Below are 17,422 nucleotides of genomic sequence, written 5' to 3' on the forward strand. Positions count from 1 at the left end.
GACACAACACGTTGATGAGGAGAAAAAATCCATTTATGAGTCCTGCATCCCGTACCTAAGTGAGAAATATAGCCTTCCCCCTAGTCAGTGGAGTGTTTCTGGTCTTTTGTTTGGTGCGCGTGGCACTCTTCCTAAGTTCACATGGAATATTTTAAAAGCACTCGGTCTCCGATTTTTTGAAATTCAAAAAATTTTATTGGATATTCTTAAGGATTCAACCCAAATATTGCATTACCATTTATATTTTGGCCATTGACGATTCTTTTGGGTTTGCATTTCTCTGGATGTTTTACTAAACAATTCCCGTATTTAATCTTTTTGTCTTTCTAAATTATTTCTGTAGTGCTTTTATTCTGGATCTTTATGGTCACCCTCATTGAGGGCAGATTATTTTGTTAAAAATAGTTGTTGTTGATATTCTGTAGTACATAATTTCAAGTTATTGATTGAATGCTTTGTATAGACTAAAATGAATTGGTTTCACCACGATTTTTAAAATATCTTGCATTATATTTATTAATGATAATATTTGGACATATGACTAGGCAAGAGACTAGTGAAGTGTTTTGTGTTTAGTATGGCATTGTATGGAACAGAAATATGTACGTCACGAAGAAGTGAAGAGAAACGACTGGAAGCATTTGAAATACGAATATGGAGAAGAATTAAGCATGTGTAATGGACACACAGAATAAGAAAAGAAGTTTTACTAAAAGGAGTGGATAAAGAGAGAATAATGCTGAAACTGATCAGGAAGGGGAAAGGAAATTGGCTGGCTAGGAGCGGCTGAGAAGAAACTGCCTACTGAAGGGTACGCAGGAAGGAATGGTGAACGGGAGAAAACTTCGGAGCAAAAGAAGATATCATATGACAGACAACATTAAGATATACCTATATATGATATTGTGTGTAGACGAAGAGGAAGGTAGAAAAGAGGGAAAATTGGGAATGCTGAATTTGCAGTCAAGGACCTGCCCTTAGGCTGAAATGAATGGATTCCCAAAAAAATTTGTAATGAAAAGCCCGGTTCAGACGGTGTTTGTTTTCTTGCGTGTCTCCTTATTGGCTAGCAAACTGGGTGCCATGTTGGGTACGGTTCTGGCTCCTCTGTTGGCTACGGTGATAGTTGTTGTTCACACGGAGCTGGCTCTTTTCACTGTTCAAATTGGAAAATCCTCTGCTGTTTCATCTGTTGTCAACACTCATGGTCAAAAAGAAACTAAACCGTGAGTGGAAAACGGCTAAAGTCCTACATTAACAATAGTAAATGTCGTAATAAGGTAATTAAACCATAAGTACAAAACAGCTAAAGTCCGATATTTAATTGCTGTTTCTTAGAAACTAGAGATTATATAAAAAACAGGTTTAGTTGGAAAACAACGAACATGGCAACATGGTTTCAGCGATGATACTATATCATCATCGTTGGTTCCAGCCTGCAAATCAACACGAAAAATAGCAAGGAACCTACCCTCGAAATCCAAAGCAGCCACCAGAGCACATTACTTCCAGCAAGTGAGCACGCAGGGTAGCCACCTTGGAATCCATCACGGAAACAAGCACCGTCTGAACCGGGCTTAATTCATAACAAAATTCGCACTCTATGCTTAATTATAAATACGTGTTTAAATTATTGAGGGTTTCATTTTTTCCCCTAAATTATTTTGTGCGACATCGTGCGTATTTGCTTGCTTTCCGCACAAAACTAATACGCGGTAAGTGTGTCATACCACATTCAGTATTCCCAACGTAACACACATAACAATTTCCCTCTTCTTACCGCTTAAGCGCCACATTCATTTTACTGCTTTAGGCTTTTAACATATTATTTTTAGAGACGTTTAACATAGTAATAATTATAAATTGGAAACTTACCTCTGCAATTTCACCTAAATTGCACTGTTAATTATTGTTTTTAAATATTTTCAAAAATTAAGTAAACTCTACTACTCCACAAACGTTATTGCATTCCTGATGCAAGTAACATTAAGGAAGCCGTGAAAAAATCAACAAGATTCCAGATGCCGATGTTATTACTGCAATATGTTATATAAATAATATTGTTAAAATATTAAAATGAAAAATAAATCATTACATAACCTTACCGTTTGTTTTAAGTTTGCATTTATAGGCTGGGGGGGGGGGGGAAGACAGACGTATATCACGGCCTGCTGGAGTATAGTAAACACAGAAAACATTTTATAGCAACAATGTTGAAGATGGATATTTTGGTATTCCAAAGTTGCCGTCATTAAACAGAAACCAAGATGGAGATTTCATTGCAACTAATTAGAAATTCCTCTTTCATGTATGTAATAAACGATCTTCGCACAAAATAATGTACGATACACGAGCGGTATGTTTGTTTTCATATTCTCGGAAATTAAAAAAGCTCAACTACGTTTCGCTTTTTCAAACTTTTCCTCGACCATGAAAACGTCAACATACCGCTCTTGTAACGCATATTACTATTACATTACTGTTCTCTATAAAATTTCAGTTAATATATCAGTTCAAAATTGTTTACGTGTTCTTTTTTTTCTGGTGAGTGTGTAGTGATTTTTTTTAAATACAAGCACACAATTGTAGTAGGCCTACTTGTATGTACTATTTAGGCTATAGGCTACGGTTGTTAGGTTCACAACTAACAGACGGTAATAAAAGTCGCTAATGATGTGTTCTAAATAGCACAGTTATTATTGTAAGGTTTGCGTGATGTAAAATAATTTCCGAATTACACGCCGATAGAAAAATTATCGACTATAAATCGTAGATTCAAAATTCAACATTGATGTCATTTAGTTCACATCACAAAAATGAGATTCTTCACACAATCAAGTTAGCAAATATCACAGCTATGTAAGAATTCAACAGGCAGTATATTAACATTTAATCACTAAAATGGAGGACGAATTTCTTGCGGACCAAAAACTGACGAATGTAATCGGCGTTACAGATTTATAAAATAAAAATAGGGCCTGATGAACATAAACTGTTCATGCCCTCACACATTTTTAGGAATTAAAATATGTTTAGCCAGCTATGAAAAAATTCTACTCACTCGGGTTCAGCTTCCTGGTGACTTGTTCCGCGACGGAACCGCGGGAGCTCGACCTGCGACCCTCCGACTCAGACTTCTTCTGTTGACCTGCAAAACACATCACGTGTTTCATTAGCAAGAATAAGTGTCTACTAAGAAATATATTTTACATGGACACTTTCAGTAAAGTCAGCAGATGTGATAATTATATGACTGTGACCTATAACGTAAAGCAAGCTTGTCCCAAGTCAGCCATTGTTTTGATACTGTCATCGAAGAATGACAAACTTGAAAATAAATATTAAATTTTGGGAATATATTTTAATACACTGATGTTGGCAGATGGTGAAACAATCTCAGAACAGGAATTAGAATCACTTTTAATAATTAATAATATAATAAATACTATTACTATATTTTATGCTCGACCATGCCGAAATGTACTAATTATACACCTGGTAGCAGTCCTTTAATGCATGTCATTAAAGTACACCTACTCATTAAAGTACAGGTCTTCAGCCAATGATAACTCAGCTTACATGTGTTCAGCCAATGAGAAGTCAGCTTTGTACCGTTATAAAACCGCAAGTATCTATTATTCTCGGATATGCAATCGAAAGAGAATTAGCGAAAAGTCACGGAGGTTGAAATCCAATACTGTCGCAAAAGGTTATGTTCTGTTACTATAATAATTAGCGTTAATTGTAAATAATATTAAAATAAATTCAATTTGTCACCTCGTTTTTCAATGTCGAATTCAATAATCAAGGTTATAATATTCTAATATTATCAAGTTTAACGGGATTATACATCAAGGTCAATGACATTATTGTTCCTCGGAAAAAATCAATACTTTCGCGTCTGCGCACATCTCACAATTCACGACCTAGAACAAGGTCACTTCCGATCTTGTCAGATACAAATAAAATGTATACATCTGAATACCGGTAATTTCAAGTTAGAAATATGGTCGAGCATAAAAAGTCGTATGAAACTCGCCTATAATGGTAATTAAGAAGCTCGTATGAAAATTATGAAACTCGCTTGCGCTCGTTTCATAAACATCCATACTCGCTTTCTTAATTACTACCATTATAGGCTCGTTGCATAATGTACTATTATAAAAGAGCTACGAAATAAATAAAAACAAATCCGCTGCGCGGCAGTCATGGAAGACCAAGGCCTATCAGTTGACTGCTGACCTCAACCAATACGGGGTTTAAAATGTGGTCAGCACGACAATCCCTCTCCCAGCCGTTACAGCTGGTCTGATGGAAAAGATAATTTTATTTCCATCTAAATTGCGATCCATAATCGTAATTTGTCAACGACGAACTTGTTGTTTTTAAAGAGATGCAACAGGCCTATGTACCATCCACTTAGTGTAGGTGGTGATGAAGATGGTTAAGATTACAGATGGTAAATTTTCGCAATTACTATAAATGCGAAATGTGCCCAAATGCTATCAAAATAAGTAATTTTATGCTTAAAGAACCATGTTATATTATAGGCTATTCGTTATCTCGTGAAACCTTCCTGCGCATGAGGAGAAGCAGAATGTGGACTGAGAAGTTTTCCCCTCTTGCTCACCTACTTGCCGCTACCTATCTCATATACTCCTACCATAAGGTTCTTATTATAAGCTACAAGAGAAGGATGATGAAGCGGACGAAGAGCAGCTGCAGCTGGAAGAGGAGGAGGAGGAGGAGGAGGAAGAGAAAGAGGAAGGAAGATAAGGAGGATGATGATGCAGACGATGACTCCTCCTATTAGAAAATATTGGAAACTACAAGTTCACGAAAAGAACAAGCGATATAATTAAGTACCTAGTAGGCTCCATGGAAATAGTTATTCAAACTCGCACTCATAGCTCATTACTACGGATAACATCCCATACTGGCTTATTATTATTCCATAAGCTCTTAGAAATCATTATTTAGTAAAACAGAATCATTTAAAATTATATTCCATACTTATTTAATTTTTTCCCGCTAGATTTTAATTCTGGCAGTGGCCTGTTCCAGTCTCATTGTTCATCTATAATTCTTCTTCGAAGTGGCCAACATGGGTCCGTTTTTCTATTGGCTCATATTTTAAAATTAAATTGGGTATAATAATAATAATAATAATAATAATAATAATAAACATTATCATTATCATTAGCATCATCATTACCATCAAATAAATCAGGAATTTAGGCCCAGTGGCCTGCTCCGATCTCATTGTTCATCTAGAATTCTTCCAGGCAGACTGCCGTTTTCCTGTTAGCTGATGTTTTGAAATTAAGTTGGGTATAATAATAATAATAATCGTTATCATCATCATTATCATCAAACAAATCAGGAATTTAGGCCCAGTGTCCTGTTCCGATCTCATTGTTCATCTAGAATTCTTCCAAGCAGACGACCGTTTTCCTGTTGGCTGATATTTTGAAGTTAAATTGGGTATAATAATAATAATAATAATAATAATAATAATAATAATAATAATAATAAGTCTATTGTTACAAAATAATTAGGAGGTACGGTAGCAAGAAAGATTAAATACCACTGTGATAGATAACGATGTAGTGAAGTTTCATTTCTGTAAGTCAATTAGTTTCTGAGCTATTAACAAAATTACTCACAAATGGCTTTAAGGAAGTTCCTAGAGAAAAAAATAACTTCGCTCTTCACTAGTTTTCAAATTCCAATCATCGACCAGTTCTATTTTCCCCATCATTCGGACAGTCTTTCACCATAAACGACAAAAATGTCATGGGCTGGCGTAACGCCTGGCCTTCCTCGGCTTGTGTTATCTGTCATTGACAAACACTAAGTAAGTGCACGAAACCCTGGGTGCTTCAGTACTTTCGAATTACCACCTACTAACAATGACACACACCACAAAAGGAGACAACCCTAACGGCTCTATTTGGATACACTTCACGTTTAATATAGTAATATTAGGCTACGCGTTTCGTGCGTAAGAGATAAAAAGTGTACAAGTTTTGAAAATTTGTTTATATATACACAGTATTTTTATTTCGTATGATAGTTAGCTTATATATTTCTACACCAAATGAGACTGATTTAAATTATCTAACCATATATGGGAGAAACTGCACTTTGTGTCCCGCTAGCGATAGTGGCCATACCATGTTGAAAATACCAGTTCTCGTCAAATCACCGAAGTCAAGCAACTTTCAGCATGGTCAGTACTTGGATGGGTGACCGCTTGGGAACACCACGTGCCGTTGGCATACCTACTTTTTAACCCGAATCACTTAAAGTGAAGTGGGTAGGCATTGCGTACACACATGCACACTTTCACAATGTCCGAACATAACAAATAAAGAGTCCACAGCAAGAATGATGGATGTCATTTGGAATACATTTTGCAGGAGAAGCGATTGAAAGTTTGAAATGCTTAGCGCTCAAAACTTAACTGTGATTTTCCGATCATTACTGGGCAATGACTATCAGTGTTAATGTCATGTAACTCTCTATAAATACATTCTATATGTCTTAAGCTATGCATTGACAGTCTTGGTTCATTTTCGACAAGAAAGTGACATCCATCATTCTTGCAGTGGACTTATTTGGTTTCACGAGATAACGAATGGCCCATAGTGTTTCAGTCCTCGATAAAACGCGAAATTGAGTACAAAATGCGAAATACATGTGTTTCTGCGAAATACGAGCGAAATAATATTTTGAGGCATTTATGTGTGTTCTTGTAAAAAAAAAAAATAGTTTGTGTCTGAAGTTTCCGCCACACGAAAGGTCTTACATTCCTTCCTTCTACACTCCTTCTGGAATACTTTATTTAGAATTAGAATTACATTCTGTATATCAAAGATTATCAAATATACTGATAAATATAAAGTCATACTTTAAACGTATATTTGTACATAATGTTTGTAAGCTCTGCATAATCTTAAACGAGTGCCAAAAAATTCTGCTTAAAAAATCGCAGTAAATATCTGTTTTCAACTCCCAGTAATGTCGTTCATATAATTTACATGCAAAATACGACAAAGATTATAATAATAATAATAATTTGCATTATAATAATAATTTGTATTTATATATTTGTGTGCTGTACAATAGCCGGAGGCCAATTATAGTTCAGCACAATAATAATAATAATAATAATAATAATAATAATAATAATAATAATAATAATAATAATAATTAATAATAATAATAATAATAAGTGATAAAAATAATAACCGCCTTGCCTTTATACTCGATATTACTTCACGCAAGAGATCTTGAAATCAATAAAGCAGAGCTGAAGTGCATTCCCCTCTCAATTGAACATAAAGCTTGAGTCTATGGACGTCACTTTCATAGTCATAAAAAAAATGAGTCTGTTAACAAAACCTTCCAACATAGAAGTTATCCGCAGACCACAGAATTCAGCTGTACTGCAGTCTTGTAGAAATGTTCGCACTCTGTCCAACATAAATAGTCTGCAGTGAGTTACAGAAGATGGCTCTTCAATTCCTTGAGCAAAGGAAAACAATGGTGACGATGCTTATGACAATGATAAAATGTTCATTTATTCATAGTTTTCTGTCCAAGGGCAGGTCTTTCTCTGCAAACCCAGCATTCTCCAGTCTTTCCTATTTTCTGTCTTCCTCATAGTCTCCGCATATCATCCATATATATTTATGTCATCTACCATCTGATATATTTTTCTGTCCCGAACTCTTCTCCCGTTCACCATTCCTTCCAGTGCATTCTTCAGCAGAAAATTTCTTCTCAGCCAGTGACTCAATCAATTTATTTCTCTCTTCCTGGTCAGTTTCAGCATTAGAAGTAGTCTTCCTTCGATCACTCTTTGTAGCAAAGCTTCATTTTTTATTCTGTCTGTCCATTTCACACGCTCCATTCTTCTACATATCTACATTTCAAATGCTTTAACGTTTTTCACTTTGTCGTAATGTCCGTGTTTCTGCGCCACAGTCCACACAAAGCACTTCACTAGTCTCTTTATTAGTTTTTTTTTTCAGAGATCCGCAGAGGATGCTTCTATTTCTATATTAATATCTCTCTTTGTCATTGCTATCCTCCTTTTGACTTGCTAGCAACAGCTCATGTTATTATATTCACGATACATCCCAAGTATTTGAAGCGGTCCACTTGTTCCACTGCCTCATTTCGAATTCGCACATTTACTTTCTTTATTTTTCTCCCGGTAACCATGGTCTTCGTCTTGTTTACATTTATCTTCATCCATACTGCTCACAGCTGTCATTTAGCTCCAGTAGCGTATCCCTTGATATAATCTCTTCTGCTAACAACGCCATATCATCAGCAAATCTTATACACTTTATTCTTCTGCATACCACTGTCGCCCCTCTCATGTTCTGAAAACAATTCTTCACTAAAACCACAAGTGGTAGTATCAATGCTATTGTTACTATTCGTAATAGGCCTATTAACGTTGCTAGTAGTTTTAGCATTTGTAGTGATTATAATAATGTATTAGTATTAGTGGCAGTATTAGCATTTTTAGTAGTTTTAATAATAGTGATGGTGGTGGTGTTGTTAGCGGCGGTGGTAGCGGCAGTGGTAGTAGTAGTAGTAGTAGTAGTAGTAGGAGCAGTAGCAGCAGTAGTAGCAGTAGTAGTAGTTTATTTAACGTTGCTTTCAACTGAGAATATTATTCAGTCTCGAAACTTGACGTTGATGAGAAATAGCCCGCAAGTTTGTCCGCTGCACTCTACCAGGTACAGAGTTAAAGTGCCGCAAATTTACGACACGGGATCCATAACTTTAGTTCCCTCCTGCAGGGCGATGTGTAAAGGATTTTATTGCCCTTTATATAAGCAGTACTTGTAAGTACAAAATGCAGGACTCTCACAAAGACCTTTCCAGTTTCGAACACATGTAAATTAAGTTTAATGAAACTCAGAAGTTTCGTTTTAGTACATCGCACTAATAACTTTTTTTCATTGTTGAGACGATGTAGTTGCTATGAAAGACAGCAAAACTTTTTAAATCCTTTGATTTTCACATTTGTGAACAAGGTTTAGTGCAGAACCATCCAGCGGGCCCACAGTTCTCAAGTGGTACTCCGATTTCAAGGCAAGGAGATGCATTTTTAAGAGGAAATCAACCGGACGCCCGCCAGTAAGCTAGGAAACCGTTGAACATGTCCGTGAAAGTTTCTCACGAGTCCACGAAAATCTACCATCAGAGCCAGCAGGGAGCTGCAAATACCGAAGTCGGCTGTGAACAACCGACTACCAAATGGATTGAGCTGTCGCAACGACTGTGAACTTCTTAGTTGGCCTTCGCGTTCTCCAGACCTAATATCCCTTGATTTTTTTCATATGAGAATATTATAAATAGTCTACGTGCCAACCTTACCACAGACCATGCTTGATCTACAAGCGCGCATCGTATCAATCGGCCGTGGTGTGCTTGAACATAGCTAGGAAAACTCGACTTAAGGCTTGATATGTGCCGTATTACTAGAAGGGCTCACACCCAACATCTTTGAGGTAAGGTACTAAAAAATTATGAGTTTCTCTTTCTCTTGGTACCAATTTTATATATTTTTCTTTCATTAAACGTAAGTTACCGGAAAGGTCTTTTTTGGGTGCTCTGTACTAAAATGCCACGCCAGCAATTGAATGTTCATGAGGGTCTCAAACGTTTAGTACCGTAAGCTGCCATTAGAGGAATCTTGACACCAGCAGCAGTGTCACTATACGTGAGGTGGGAACCTGGAATAATTGTAGTCACTGTAATTTTCAGCGAAAACTTGTTCGGTATAAATTCAGCGAAGTGCACGGCTCTCACGGTCTTGACGTCAACATCGAACCCGTTAACACCGACTGGCCGTCACATCGCATCGGGAATCTCACTAAATATGTAAACGCATTCAATTAAAGTGGATCCAATGAATATTAAGAGAAGGCAGTAATAGCTGCAGTTAATAACTCACTTGGCTGTACAGGCCCGGCCGTAGCCCGGTCAGCTCTTGGCTTAACGCCAAAGGGACCACATTTCGTTTCCGGGCACGTTCTGTATACGCAGATTTTCTTGATATAATTCCGTTCCTGGCTATTTAATTCTACAACTGCACTTATCGCCGGATTATAAAGACAACGCTGAAGATGTGCCAGCACGCGTGGAATAATTATTTATTTAATCTGAGAGGATTAAGGCGATAAGGCCTTCTTTTCATCCTAACAGATAGCACATATAAATACAAAAAAGAAATATAAACACTGATGTAAATAATACAAATTAAATTAAAGCCCTATAGAGGGTCAACAGGGTCAAAAGAACACTATAGAGCTCTCATCGAGCTAATACAAGAAAAAAAGAAAGAAAAACAGAGATAGCAATGATGATAGTGATAACTGATGATAATAATAATAATAAAATAATAATAATAATAATAATAAATATATTACATATTAATTGCCAAATTTACAACAGCATAATTACAATATTTACTATACGTCATGGGTTAAGCCGAAGTTGTGCAACCTGACAAGTGTTCAACAAGCAATTCCATGAACTACAATGTGATTTTTTAATTTAAATTTGAATTTTGATATTGTCCGACAGTCTCTGACATGGTCAGGGAGGGAGTTCCAGAGGCGTGGAATAGATACGCTGAAAGATGATGAGTAAAGAATGTTCTGTGCAGAGGAATAGAGAGAAGGTACATGTTCCGGGTTCGAGGTAGTGAAAGGTAAACAAAGCGAGATGCTAGGTAAGAGGGTGTGGAGGTGTGGATGATTTTAAATAGTAATAAGGGAGAGTTGAAGAATCTTCTTTCTTTTAGTGGACTCCAAGACAACAATTCTAGTGACGGTGTTACATGATCGAATTTTCTAATGTTACAAACGAAACGAACGCAGATATTGTGAACACGCTGTAGTCTGTGGGCAAGATCAGTATTTAGATTCGTGAATAGAGAATCGCAAGAATCGAAGTGGGGCATCACTAAAGTTTGGAATATATTTGATGTTATCATGCATTCTTGAAAACTAGTGGGATAAGAAAAACGAGTATGGTAATAAACTTCTTATCCCACTTAAAATGAATGGGATAAGACGCTATTACGTTAAGGGTGTAGATAAACTTAATTAACACACTGTATTACACACCGGTATATATTATTTTAATGTACCGAAGTACATATGATATTTCCATGCAGATATTCTGCGTCATCATACGATGAAAGAGTAATGGAACGGAGAAAAATTCTGTCCGGCGCCGGGATTTGAACCCGGGTTTTCAGCTCTACGTGCTGATGCTTTATCCACTAAGTCACACCGGATACCCACCCCGGCGTCGGACAGAATCGTCTCAGTTTAAGTTCCAACTCTTGGGTTCCCTCTAGTGGCTGCCCTCTGCACTACGTCATAGATGTCTATGAACGTAGGATTAAAGTCCACTCTTTCATCGTATGATGACGCAGAATATCTGCATGGAAATATCATATGTACTTCGGTACATTAAAATAATATATACCGGTGTATGATATGCGTAAATCACTTCGTGATTTAAGACGGCGCTTAATCCGTCGGATCCTGGCCAACTAGTCACTCATAACGAGTGCACCTCAGCACATGTGTGGACTTTTAATCCTACGTTCATAGACATCTATGACGTAGTGCAGAGGGCGGCCACTAGAGGGAACCCAAGAGTTGGAACTTAAACTGAGACGATTCTGTCCGACGCCGGGGTGGGTATCCGGTGTGGCTTAGTGGATAAAGCATCAGCACGTAGAGCTGAAAACCCGGGTTCAAATCCCGGCGCCGGACAGAATTTTTCTCCGTTCCATTACTCTTTCATCGTACACTGTATTACGCCTAAAGAACATGTTCTTATCTTGCAGGAGTATAATTCACACTGACCCCTGACGCGGCCTTCAGAGCGGCGGAGGCGGGAGGCTTAGCAGCTGGTTCCGCCGACTAACCGTAAGTCGCGAAAGCGCGGACGCGCCAAGAATTATTCACCCAGTAGTACTAGTAGTGGTAGTGGTAGTAGCAGCAGTAGTAGTTTCAGTTTGCTGCCCTTAGAGGCTACAGACTCAATTTTGTATTTCCTATATCCTACTAGCAGCGTATTGAAGTGAACAAATGAATTGAAGGGACGAAGGAAGTTAATAGAACTATAAAACATTTTGATCCATATCTGGTATCTAAACTGGTCTTTATTTCATCGTTCTTAGCAACCTAAACAATGGCTTTAATCACAGCTGTGAATTAAAAACTTTTGTGCGAGATCGTGCGTATTTGCTTATTTTCCGCACAAAACCAATACGCGGTAAGTGTGAAATGCCACATTCAGTATTCCCAATGTAACACACATAACAATTTCCCTCTTCTTACCGCTTAAGCGCCACATTCATTTTACTGCTTTAGGCTTTTAACATATTATTTTTAGAGACGTTTAACATAGTAATAATTATAAATTGGAAACTTACCACTGCAGTTTCACCTAAATTGCAATGTTAATTATTGTTTTTAAATATTAGCAAAAATTAAGTAAAGTCTACTACTCCATGAAACTTATTGCATTTCTGATACAAGTAACACTAAGGAAGCCGTGAAAAAATCAACGAGATTCCAGATGCCGATGTTATTACTGCAATATTTTATATAAATAATATTGTTAAAATATTAAAATGAAAAATAAATCATTGCATAACCTTACCGTTTGTTTTAAGTTCGCATTTATAGACTGGGGGGAAAAAAAGACAGACGTATTTCACGGCCTGCTGGAGTACTGGGTGTTCATTTCAAAGTGTGTCATGACGTCACTGTTGTTGGGTCACCGATTTGAAGCGAGTTTCAGCTTATATGTTAGAGAAGTTGCCTGTTATTTAAGGCGTTCTTCAATCTGAACTTGAGAACGTGTACGGTATAACTTGAACGTCGTAGCAACAGATGGCGGTCTGTACGGTCTGTGTGCTACCATAACCTCTTTCGAACTGTGTTTTGCGCCGGCAAGTCGTACGCAGGGTATTTGTTATCATCGGTTGCGTACGGTAACATTCCACAACACAAATCAAATGCTCCGTGTCCATGTTGACCGTCGAAGTTAATGTCAACAAATACGTAAGTAATCGTCTTAACCCTCTCCCCATATCCCGACAGCACGTATTTCCAAACAGTTCACATTCCTGCCACTACCGGCGTTACCGTACGTATCGGTGCGTACTCTTCAGAATGAACGCCGTACTTGCTAGCCAACTTCTCTGCCTCTTAGGTTATACACCTGAGCTGCGGAAGTGTAGGAAGATTGAATTCTCTAGGCTCATCAGTTAGCCACGTGACGGCATACAGCGAGCCATGACACATTTTGAACTGAACACGCAGTATAGTAAACACAGAAAACATTTTACAGCAACAATGTTGAAAAAAAGATATTTTGGTGTTCCGAAGTTGGCGTCATTAAACAGAAACCAACATGGAGATTTCATTGCAACTAATTAGAAATTCTTCTTTCAGGTATGTAATAAACGATCTTCGCACAAAATAATGTACGATACACGAGCGGTATGTTTGTTTTCATGTTCTCGGAAATTAAAAAAGCTCAACTACGTTTCGCTTTTTCAATCTTTTCCTCGACCATGACAACGTCAACATACCGCTCTTGTAACCTATATTACTATTATCCATATCTGGTATCTAAACTGGTCTTTATTTCATCGTTCTTAGCAACCTAAACAATGGCTTTAATCACAGCTGTGAATTAAAAACTTTTTCCATGACAACCAATACATTAGCAACCATAAAATCCATACATTTATTCATTTGTAACTTCTTCACAAACAACACATTACGAAGAAAAGTGTACAATTTAAAATTATATTTAGATACCAGTAATGGATAAATTTATTATATAGCACACGAGAGTAAACAGATTTTACACTCTTATACTATAAATTACTATTAATGTTCATCAAATAAAGCGGTAATTTTAAATGAAATAAATATAAGTATTATAATAGACAAATTAAATTAGCTGGAAAGAGAAGAAGATCAAGGTACTGTATATAGTGGTAATATGATTAATTGGTGTAGTTATAGCTCCAGTAGCAGCTTGTTCCCTTATAAAAATGCTGCAAACCTCTGTATAATTACAGTGTGCAACACACAGTTCGTTATCGCCAGGTTTATCAAGGTTGTAATTACAATCACGTTCAGCAGCTTGCGAAAGGAGGGAAGTTTTTTTTAACCAAAGTTCGTGCCACTTGAATTACGGTTGTTCCTAATGAAATTCACAGCTGGCCAAGTTGTAATACATCGAACTAGTATTTTTTAGTCCTGCTGTTTGTACGCTGCATTCTGCGGTATGTGCAGTCTTAGAAACAATTGACGGCGCGACTCTTGGTGGTGAAAAAATGTAAATATTGATACATAATACCCGAATACGCTGACTCGTATATATTTATAGCGAACACGAACAAAATGCAACAGTTGAAGAGAAATCACTGTACAGAAACGACATACCGAAAACCATTTTTTTATCATCAGGGGTACTGAAAACACCTATTTCCTTGAAGAGATAGAAATATTTTTTTGTACCCTCATAATACTTTCTCTTTAAACATCTTGTAAAGAGAAAGTAAACACTACCAGTGTAGTGACAACGAAAAATATACCGTATCATCTTCACTAAGATATTACGTCACTGTGTAGATTCTTAGAGCGGACGTTTTATGGAGCAATTACGATAATTCCTGAAGTTGACGTGTACACCTGAGTCTCATATTGCACTATCAGATAAAGAGAAAAGTACAACGTTATTGTCCTAATTTGAGTCCGCGAATCCCGGGTTTCATAGGAGGACTCTATCTGTAAATTCCGTGACCATTTTACTGCACGTTAAAGAAAATGGTGGTCTGAAGGACGGTGAAACTATTAAACAGACAATATGAGAATTCAGCTATTCTTATGTTTTGAACTAGCCTGACAACTGGTAGTAACAAAAACATACACGATGCAATAATTTTGCGACTTTATTGGCCTCATTTGCATGTTACAAGATCTCTTTGTCTCCTTCCCTTGAATTTATTACTCAGTAAATCTATGCAGACTGACTGCTGTTTCGATATAGTACATGAATGTCTGCAAAGTGAACAGGTTGTATAACAGAGAATTGAACAGAACACTGGATTAGAATTGCATTCAGTACGCCAATTCGATCTCTTCTTTATGAGATTTCCAATGAATTCCTGGTCTTATGAAAGAATCCATTATAAACTTCGAAGCGCGTGACTAATGCTAAATCTTTTTGATATCTGTAAACAAGACTACAAAAGGAAGGCATAGCGAAACCGAAGGTGAATACCTTTCAGGTATTTTAGTGTTAATCATTCGATCGGAAGATTCTTGTTACCGCACATTGACATTCGTCCATCCTTCAGATGCAACTATTAAGTGCAGCTGGCAGAGAACTGGTTTACGATAGTTGTGGACCAGGGTTCGAATCCCAGTGATGGAGAAGTCAGTATTTATATTGAACAAAGCCATAATTCGTGAAGGTTTTTCTCGGGGTTCTTGCGTTTTCCACCATCGCTCCAAAGTCTCAATATTCATTATCCTAATCTCAATAATGGCCTATAGACCCAAACGATTCGACTTGACGTAGTATTGTGACAGGCCAACAGATAGCGGCATTGTGGGATGGCGTAGTACGCTTTTGGGGGATGGGGCGAAAAGCATAGAGTAAAGACTTTCGAAAAAAATTAAATGAAATAAATTTAATTAAAGCACTTAATTTAAAATTGAAAACTTTTTCAGAACTAAGTTTTTATGAACTAAAACTAGCCGTACCCGTGCGCTCCGCTGCACCTGTTAGAAATAAATATAAAGTAATTACATAATTAAAATAGGACATTTGATCCAGGAAACATTCGTGTTTGATAGAAGGATAAATCGTTTAATATGTTACTTAATTTAAATTGCATCCAAATAATTAAAATGCGATCATTTTTGTCCAGAGACCACTCATTGGTGCAATGACAATTCCTTTAACATGTTTCTAATTTTTATTACATGCAACCATAGTTTAATGAACATTGACATCATTTAGATTTAATGTGTATACTTTATTTTACTTGTTATAGGTTTCCATTGAATTATGGTAATAACTTAATTTTAACCCTTGTTTTCTACGTATTCAGTAAATGGCGTTTGGCCCACTATGGTTCTGAACCCTTCAAATAACAAATTATATTATATAATATTACATTACATATATTATATTATATTATATTATATTATATTATATTATATTATATTATATTATATTATATTATATTATATTATATTATATTATATTATATTATATTATATTATATTATATTATATTATATTATATTATATTATATCAGAAGTTGCTGTAATAACATTATAGCATTATGTCCATCTAGAGAAACTACAGTTTCCAATGGTGAAATAATAATTAATTATACAAATCGGTTAATTTAGCTTCCGATATTACTTCATACAAACACAGAAATATTCTCTGTAGGCTATCTTTCATAGCTTTCGATTGTTGCTGTCCAAGGCCCCTTATAGACGAAGTCATTTGTTTTTTATTTCATTATACGGCCTTAGATGGCAGTTATTTTAATTTTAAAACTCATTTATTTCATTAAATATCAGTCCTATCAAAATGTTTCAAGGAATAAAACTTATCGCAAATTATTTTTAAAGAAACTTTTGTTATGTAACATTTTTCACAAAAATCAATAATAAGCGAGATATTTCGATTTATTTAATTCAGTCCCCCTTATAACCCCCCTTTTAAATAATATATTTTGCATGCCATATACCCTAAAATCTAAGTTACAACGAACTTAATTTATATTCCAATTTTCTTCGAAATCCGTTCAGCCATTGTCGCGTGAAAAGGTAACAAACATACAGACAGATAGACAGACAGACAGACAGACAGACAGACATACAAACAAAAATTTCAAAAAAGCGATTTTCGGTTTCAGGGTGGTTAATTATATATGTTAGGACCAATTATTTTTGGAAAATTGAAAATTACCAGAAAAATTTCGGCTACAGATTTATTATTAGTATAGATGAAAACATGATGATTCCTGTAGATGTAAAGGCTGTCGGTATTAGTTCAAAGCCGAGGATAGCAGTAAACTAATGTGAATAATTACTTTAGACCATTTGTTTTATAAAAGGTCTGAGATTTCCAATAATTTTTGTTACATATTATTTTCCCTACATGGGGCAGAAACATGGACGTTACGACAAAGTGAAGAGAAAGACTATACTCTGTTTCTGGTATCTGTAGAGTATAGGGGATAAAACAAACTTTTGCGCAAGTGGTGAGTGGAGGAGGGTCAGTCCAATGACCGCTCTAGGGGAAAACATTGCTTGAAGACAAA

At 36.3% G+C, this 17,422-nt stretch overlaps 1 protein-coding gene and 1 pseudogene across 1 annotated transcript in view; one reads left to right on the forward strand and one right to left on the reverse strand.

The window, feature by feature from the left end:
- LOC138698423 (proton channel OtopLc-like) overlaps positions 1–17,422 on the reverse strand; it is a 707,834-nt gene that overhangs the window by 484,009 nt on the left and 206,403 nt on the right. Inside the window, exon 2 of the mRNA XM_069824314.1 lies at positions 3,062–3,148. Within this exon, the coding sequence (XP_069680415.1) occupies positions 3,062–3,148 (87 nt within the window). The remainder of the gene's footprint in view (positions 1–3,061; positions 3,149–17,422) is intronic.
- Positions 6,163–6,281, forward strand: LOC138698994 (5S ribosomal RNA; annotated as a pseudogene).

The sequence above is a fragment of the Periplaneta americana genome, chromosome 4 (assembly GCF_040183065.1).
Source record: "Periplaneta americana isolate PAMFEO1 chromosome 4, P.americana_PAMFEO1_priV1, whole genome shotgun sequence".
NCBI classification, from domain to species: Eukaryota; Metazoa; Arthropoda; class Insecta; order Blattodea; family Blattidae; genus Periplaneta; species Periplaneta americana.